At 36.7% G+C, this 7537-nt stretch overlaps 1 protein-coding gene across 1 annotated transcript; it reads right to left on the bottom strand.

Moving 5' to 3' along the window:
* Positions 1 to 686: 686 nt before the first annotated feature.
* LOC138328416 (putative inhibitor of apoptosis) lies at positions 687 to 4850 on the bottom strand. Its single transcript, XM_069275219.1, has 3 exons — positions 4295 to 4850; positions 3680 to 3772; positions 687 to 2700 (listed from the first exon to the last, which is right to left on the bottom strand). Exons 1-3 carry the CDS (start codon positions 4347 to 4349, stop codon positions 2519 to 2521), a joined length of 330 nt encoding a protein of 109 aa, XP_069131320.1. The 5' UTR covers positions 4350 to 4850; the 3' UTR covers positions 687 to 2518.
* Positions 4851 to 7537: the final 2687 nt, after the last annotated feature.

Raw genomic sequence — 7537 nt, 5'->3', positions numbered from 1 at the left:
TAATGCTTTTCTGTTTGATCTGCTATATGTTTGTTGAGTTTTTTCTAAACTTTACAATTTAGTAACATTCCCAGGTAATGAAATCCATTGACCATATTCAAATGACTTCCTTTATATGTCCAATTTTCATTATTTCTCAAAATTCCACGATTTCTAAAAACAATAACATTTTTTTATATGTATTGACTGTTAAATCCCATTTTTAGTATACCTTGCTAATGAATTCAACATATTTAAATGTATCTTGTAAGCCTTCTGGTGTTTTTTTGGAAAATCATCATATCATCTTCGTACATAAGCAGGAACAAATTTAAGGTCTGGATTTCAATAGATGGACAATTGTCAATTAAAAACGGCATCTCACAATCATTAACATATAATGAAAATAATAATGGTGACAAAATGTCTCCTTGAAAAGTTCATTTTTTACAATTGAAAAAATTAGATAATGAATTATTATGCTTGACACAACATTTCACATTTTGATATAATGACATAATTAATATTAATACCTTAACCCTAACTAACATACCATATACTAAACATGTACAATAAATAAATTACAAATTATCACTATCAAAATATCACAGTTATGTTGTACAAATACATAAGTAAAAAAACCTATCAATAAATGTAGTTGTACATTACAGTCATACATTAACTCTATATACTAAAATAACATTACTAATTGATTAAACAGAAAGCAAAACATGCTTTTTCTTTAACAATAAAATATACGAACTTCAATATAACATTAAAGCTCAAAGACAGGAAAAAAACCCAGGCCGATAATCAAGATAACGGGATCAAGTTTTATAGGGAAGGAACAACATGCTTTTTAAAATGTTTGACAGTTAGCGACAATGTAACCAAGAGATCACTTTGATTGAGATACGTAATTGACCTTTTGGTATTCACATTTGACAGTGTTTAACCAACCATTCAACAGACTGTGTTGTATCAAACAGGTACGTCAGTTGTGATTTTATGTACGTTATTCAGAATTGAAAATTATGTCACGTTTATGGTGAAACAACAGCGGATGACGTCAGAAGCAAAAGAGAGAAAAAAAAAAAAAAAAAAAAAGCGACGAATAGTACTTATTTTATGAAACGCACAATATAAATTAGTATTGTACTGATTTTAATCGGTAACAATCCAAAGAACTGCCGTTATTAATTGGTTAATTATATACTGTCCGTATTTAATCGATGAGTACAAATCATGGGAGAATATTGAGGACCCCTCACTCAATCGTTCTTCTAAAATTATATACAAAGATGCACTTCTACAATCATTCTTGATACTCTTAGGTTAACTATCACTGACGTTTATCCACCTCAGGGGTTCCGATCACCTACGATCTCTACACCCCTGGACTATACATGTATCATAGTAAAACTAAAGGCAGTTAAGAGGAAAATCACAGGCCTGCAAAGATTTCCTTTGAAGACTACAGAGGGAGCAACGCCCAACTTCAAAGCCACAATTTAGATGAAAACACATCAGAAGAAGTCAATCTTAAAGATGCTCCACCGCCGACAGGGCATAAATGATATTAATCACTTGAACAATAATTGGTGTTTAATCGTGTATATATATGTCTAATTAACACAAAAAATATTATAAAATAATTTATTTTGCCTTTGGTGCATGCGCAATCAGTACTTAATTCCATATAGGATATAGTGCCACGGAATTTTTTCGGGATGCAATTAATTATTTTTTGTAACTTTAACTTGAAGTGAAATTAGAAGCTCAAACTGTTCAATGGTGGTAATGGTGTAAAGTAAGTAACTTTTGTAACTGAAGAGAAATACTAAATCGTCTGCTCGTGTTTTTGATAGTGAAAAAAATACCATTTGTCAGCGGTGGAGCATCTTTAATATCGCTGTAAAATGATAAATGAAACTGTAGGCCATAGCTTGGCTTCTTGGTTTCACTAGTACACTCATTTCAACGCATTGTAGACATAAATATTATAGGTTTTACCAGTTCTGCCAAAATTCATTTTGAGCAGTCGCATAACATTGTAAAACTAAAACCTATGCATTTTTAGTATTCTTACTCTCTTTTGTGGTAAATGACAACATAATAAAACCTCTCCTTGATTCTTAAATATGAACATTACGGCACATATAACTTTAAAAGAACTGCCCTTATTTACCCGCCTGACCGTATGTATCCAGATTTCTCCTATCTGGACTCAGTTTAGTAAGCTCCCGTGCTTTCCGCCACTGATTTCGACTTTGATGTTGCATTAACGTATCGACCAATCACAAATACCAGTCATATGAAAATGCCTGATGTCCAGTCCTTTTGTTTAAATGTTTTGCCAATGAAAGTTTTTGAAGTTCAGGAATATATATGGATATTATGATAATGCATAGAAAAGTCTCGAATGATGAGCAAAGTCAACCATTCCACAAATAAATGTCCGCCAAGTATCACAACACATTACTATCATAATTGTTTATAACTTGGTCTAGATTGCGTATAGATATGTCATATAATTTATTTAGGAAATGCATACTGTTATTTTACCCGTCTTTTGTTCCCGACAAATTGGACACTTTGTGAGAAGAGTCTCACAGTCTACACAGGTACATAGATGGCAACAGGGCAAGAAAACCATCTCCAACTCATTTTCCAAACACACTTTGCATTTCAAACGCATACGAAGATCTTCTATTTCGGCCTCTGTAAAACATTAACACAATTTAATAAACAGTGATCGTTTATAGAACACTTTGGACAAAACAAAACGATCAGCCTGAATAGTACGACTTGTCTTCACAAAGGGAAGGAAGTAAAATGTAACATATCTTTCCAAAAATTAATATTAAAGAGAGAATACGAACGTTTCTCCCGCGTCAATTAAACATAGTATACATGACGTCGTTTTACGTACATTGTACGTGTATAGTAAAATGTCATACATCGGAGTATGATTACCAATGATAAAATTCTATCCTAATGTACCCAAGATTATCGAAAAAATTGTTATGAATTACGACTGAATTGGATTATCAGTGTTATACCATTTTTTGTGCACACATGGATATAAATGGCGTTTTGTTTTACCTAAAACTTCACTCTAGTGCCAAGACATTGTCACTGTTGCTGACATATATTATATAGTAGAAATCACTTTCTCCGATACTTGACTAATAGAATCTTACATGCGAGTGAAAGATTTCGGCTTGTCAACCCGAGGCTTGCCGAGTGTTGGCGGCCAAAATCTTTCACAATTTATCTCCCATATTTTAAAAAATCAGATTAGAAATTATTTTTATAGTGTTGACAATTAATTGCGTCCTCGACAATAATCTCCGCATGTATCGATGACGTCATTGCCAAGTACATGTGAGTTATCTTTTCCCTAGCAACCGCGGGATAACCCTGTCAGGTATGGGAGAAATCAAGACAATTCGCTAGACAGTGATATCATGAAAACATGCGGCGTCCATTTTTACGCACAGTGACGTTCATGTCGACTGAATTTTCACCGTTTCTCGTTAAAGTATGGGAGAAAAAGAATCTTACATGAGTCTATCAAGTGGAAAGGGATATCTCAACCCGAGTGAAAGAATTTGGCTAATCAACCTGAGGGTTGATGATCAAAATCTTTCACGAGAGTAAGATTTTATTAATCTTAAAGAATAAATTCGATACAGACCTCTTTGTATCCTTTCATCCTCTGCCTTTTTCTGTTTGATATTCGCCTCAATATCCTTCATATCCATCAGGCACTGCACGGGCTTATTAAACTCTGTAACAATTATATTCGTATCTTATTAAACTAATCGACAAATATTGTTATTTTGCTTAGTAATAAGAGTAGTCCGTACATGTTTATATTATCAATTAAAGATTGGTTAAAGGCCCACTACAGTTCCGAAACGGCTTTAAATTTTTAAAATGGGAATGTAAAACAAGATCGATAATTTTGTAGAGCCGCAAAAATTATTAACTTACCGTTAATACTATATTTATCATCACCTTCTGAACGATTTGATTAAAATAAATAAAATGTTTATTTTCATAACGCGGGTCGTATTATGTTTCCCGCCGTCGTCCTAAATACCGGGCGGTAGTTGACTATCACTGCGCCAGACGGCAAAACAGCGAATTGACTCTCCATTGTTTTCATATATTACGCAGGAAATCTTGCATATGTTTGGTGTCGTAACCTTATTTTAGGTCATCAGTACGCATTTTCTGATGTTATTAATGTTTTTTAAGAAATCTTTATATTTTGCTCCGGAAAGGTAATGGGCCTTTAATCTCTTACCTTTCACAGAGACCATCTGGATTGCCTTTGCTATCGTCTCTGTCGTGTAGCCCATGTCACAGACACGGGTAACGGTTTGACGATTAATAGAAGAGAATCATAATCAGTTCATTTTATCTGATAAGTTTCTATATATGCAACAATGTGAAGTATTATATACGTCCATAGTTCGATTATAAAATATCATTATATATTTCTTACTCCGTATATTACTATTTTATTGCATTATACGGCTTTTTTTCATGAACTTACCTTCATAAAATAGGCCAGCTTCAACTAAATCCTCTGGTTTTTGTGTAAGAGTTGATGGCCAATTCTGAAATGATGCTAAACGATCGTGGGCGATGATCGTGGCACCCTCTGGTATGTCATCAAAATGTTTCAAAATGATCAGACAGAAAAGTGGGAAACACCTGTTACTAAATATATATCATATGGGCGTCTGTGTGGACAAAACAAAATTGTCAAATTTTCGAGGCGATCTGCCAAAAATACACTTGTGCTTTATCCGTCAATACGATATGCTTTATCCGTCAATACGATATGCTTTATCCGTCAATACGACCACGTTAATTTATTCCATATCTGTCGGAAATTATTCTAATGTAACGAAGCTGCGGTGCGCTTCGTTGCTATATATTCCGGAATTATATTAACCGAGACTTTGGCGGGAATTTGCTGTGCACGAGATCTCGGGACTGCGCCGAGGCTTTCAGTTTTTTTCTACCGGGCCTTGAGAGGTGAGGGTTGTGTTTTTGAAACCTATGTAATTTTTATATATTTGTCGCCCATCCTTTCCCTAATTTGCTGTTATCGTATAGTATGGAAATGCATTAACATTACTGTGTGTGTATTTTTCGCTGTCAGTCGATATTTTTGCTATATTTTTGAGGTTGAAATACTTGTGAAATTGTGCAATGTCGGACTTGGCATGTCTCGCTTTTAGACGGGTTTCGATAGTATTTAAAAGTCTTCACTCTTGTGTTGAGAGCCGTTGGTAGGCTGGAAAAGAGTGGGAGCCTCCTGTGTTGAGTTTCGGGGTTAACCGTTAAGGAGATATTTTGAGAATCTTCGATGGAGAACGGTGTTTGTGAAATTGGAGGTTAAGCTATCGATAATCGGCCCGGTGTGTAGCGCCACGTGCTCGGTCTTTCATTGATGGGTAGGAGTTAATTCTGATAGCGGAAACGTGAGAATATTAGCAGCAAAATTGTCCATTTCACAGTACTTCCCACTGAGCCACGCGGGTATTTTCTTGTTGTCACCTTTACACATGTTAAACATTAATAAACTGTTAAATGAATTTGATGTCGTCCATTGTCCATACTCACTAGTACCTTTGAATATTGTAGCGAGACATAGGAATCTGCAAGCTAACGCGGCAGTCGAACCCAGAGCAAAACAAATTAATTGTATCATTCTTACTCTACGCTAATGACTGCGGTCGTAGCGAAACAAGTCGTTACAATTTGGCGCCCCAAATTCATTTAACAGTTTATTAATTTGAATTTTTTGATTGTTGACTTACTTGCTCGTTTATTTACTACGCGTTGTGACGAGTCCCTGTGTTTGTGAAATTTATACAGGTGAACTGTTTACGTTTCGGTTGAGTGGTTACGCTTGTGTGTATAATTTCTCAGGTGTGAGCTATTTATAGCTTGCACTGTGTGCCTCTATTATATTCTGGACCTAGCCTTGTTAGCTTGATTAGCGAAACTTGTGTAGGCGTTTCACATTAGTACTGGTGAGAATGTTGACAGTGCGGATTTGGGAAATGAAACCTAGGCTTTACAATCCTGGGTAAAAAAAAAAAAAAAAAACTTTCCTTGCGAATGCTCATGGGAGGTGTTGTGTAATAGGGCATGGGGGAAGGATGGGCGACATTATTACTAGGGGAGGCCGCTCATAGGTAAAAGGGACTAAGTAGGATTTATTGTAGTAACTGATATGGGGTTAGAGAGTTAAATTTCGAAACTGATAAGGCCAGTGCTGAAAATAGAAACTTGTAATTTGGATATTTTAGGGGTTGTTGTTATTTAATAGTATTGATATTACAAGCTGATAGAGAGGACTAACATTTGTTGTTCAATTTTTTTTTCATATCTGCTGTATACTGATGCCCCTGACCTGGGGGGGAGGAACTAAGGAAGAGGACCCAGGCCCCTGTGTCGTTGTCGGATCTACAACGTCAAAGCGGTTTGGGGAAATGTGCGCGGCCCTGCCTGGACCCAGACGTCCTTATTGTTATTCCGGAAAGTGTGATATAAAGTGCCCGGAGGGAACTTGATGTGATAAGTGTCGGGACATTGGGGTGTTGCTTTTGGCCATGGTAACAAAAACCCCCAGTACTTGATTCCAGGGAATTTCAGTGGTACACAAGGAGAACATTATAGTTTGGGCCCGATCGGGCAGGGTAATTACCCCGAACCGCGCAGCACAGGGGTCTGGAGGACACCGTGTCGACCCCTGAATATCCCTTCCCCCAGGGGGCATCAGAACTATTGGATAATGTGCATTAGTGAACATTCAAATTTCAATGTATTGATAAGTATTCCTGAAATGTTCATATCTGTTTTATATTTTTTCGTTTTGTTATTGGTAGGCTAAATATGGCTATAGTCATGTAGTGTTAGGTATAATTTGAGGGGGGGGGGCTGTTTGTAATATTGTCTATATAATTGGGGGTTGGGGGGCTGTTTATAATATTGTCTATATAATGGGGGTTGTAATGTAGGTGAACCGGGGGGGGGGGGGGGTATATAATGTTAGGTGTAAGTGGTGGGGGCGACCAGGGGCATGTAGATAAGACTGTAGGTATAATTGTAGTTAGTTAGGGAGAAGGTCCAGGTGGTTGGGGGTGTCTCAGCGGGGGGGTAAGAGTTAATATGACCAACACCTCGAGATAACCCTAACAAGGACTTCTCCTATTCAAAATTGTTGGGGTGGGTGTTTTTGGCTGTTAGGTATTCTGGCCACTGTGGGGACTATGGTTCTGGTGGTTAGAGTTGATACGACCAACACTGGGGTCTTGTACTCACGTGGTCAGACTTAATTAGTTTGGGAGGGAGCTATATAAGTAACGGGAAAAGTCTCTGGTCGACCAAAATTTTCATTCGAGTTGGGTTAAGTAAAATCATAAGAGTGGCTTCCCCAGTCTTGTAGGATCGTTTAGGGCCCGGTGGAAAAACTTTGTTTTGTTAATTGTATGTTTTTGTATTTGTGTACTTTTTTTCCCATAATGTC

This window comes from Argopecten irradians, chromosome 7 (assembly GCF_041381155.1).
Source record: "Argopecten irradians isolate NY chromosome 7, Ai_NY, whole genome shotgun sequence".
Taxonomy (NCBI): Eukaryota; Metazoa; Mollusca; class Bivalvia; order Pectinida; family Pectinidae; genus Argopecten; species Argopecten irradians.
Note: the sequence above shows the minus strand (reverse complement) of the source record. Positions and strands in the feature narration are given on the sequence as shown.

Excerpts from the sequence above, each read along its gene's own strand:
- LOC138328416 (XM_069275219.1), bottom strand. The coding sequence starts at position 4,349 with ATGGGCTACACGACAGAGACGATAGCAAAGGCAATCCAGATGGTCTCT. Across the intron at positions 3,773-4,294 it reads CCAGATGGTCTCTGTGAAAG|AGTTTAATAAGCCCGTGCAG; the intron begins GTAAGAGATTAA and ends TAATTGTTACAG. Across the intron at positions 2,701-3,679 it reads GGATGAAAGGATACAAAGAG|AGGCCGAAATAGAAGATCTT; the intron begins GTCTGTATCGAA and ends AATGTTTTACAG.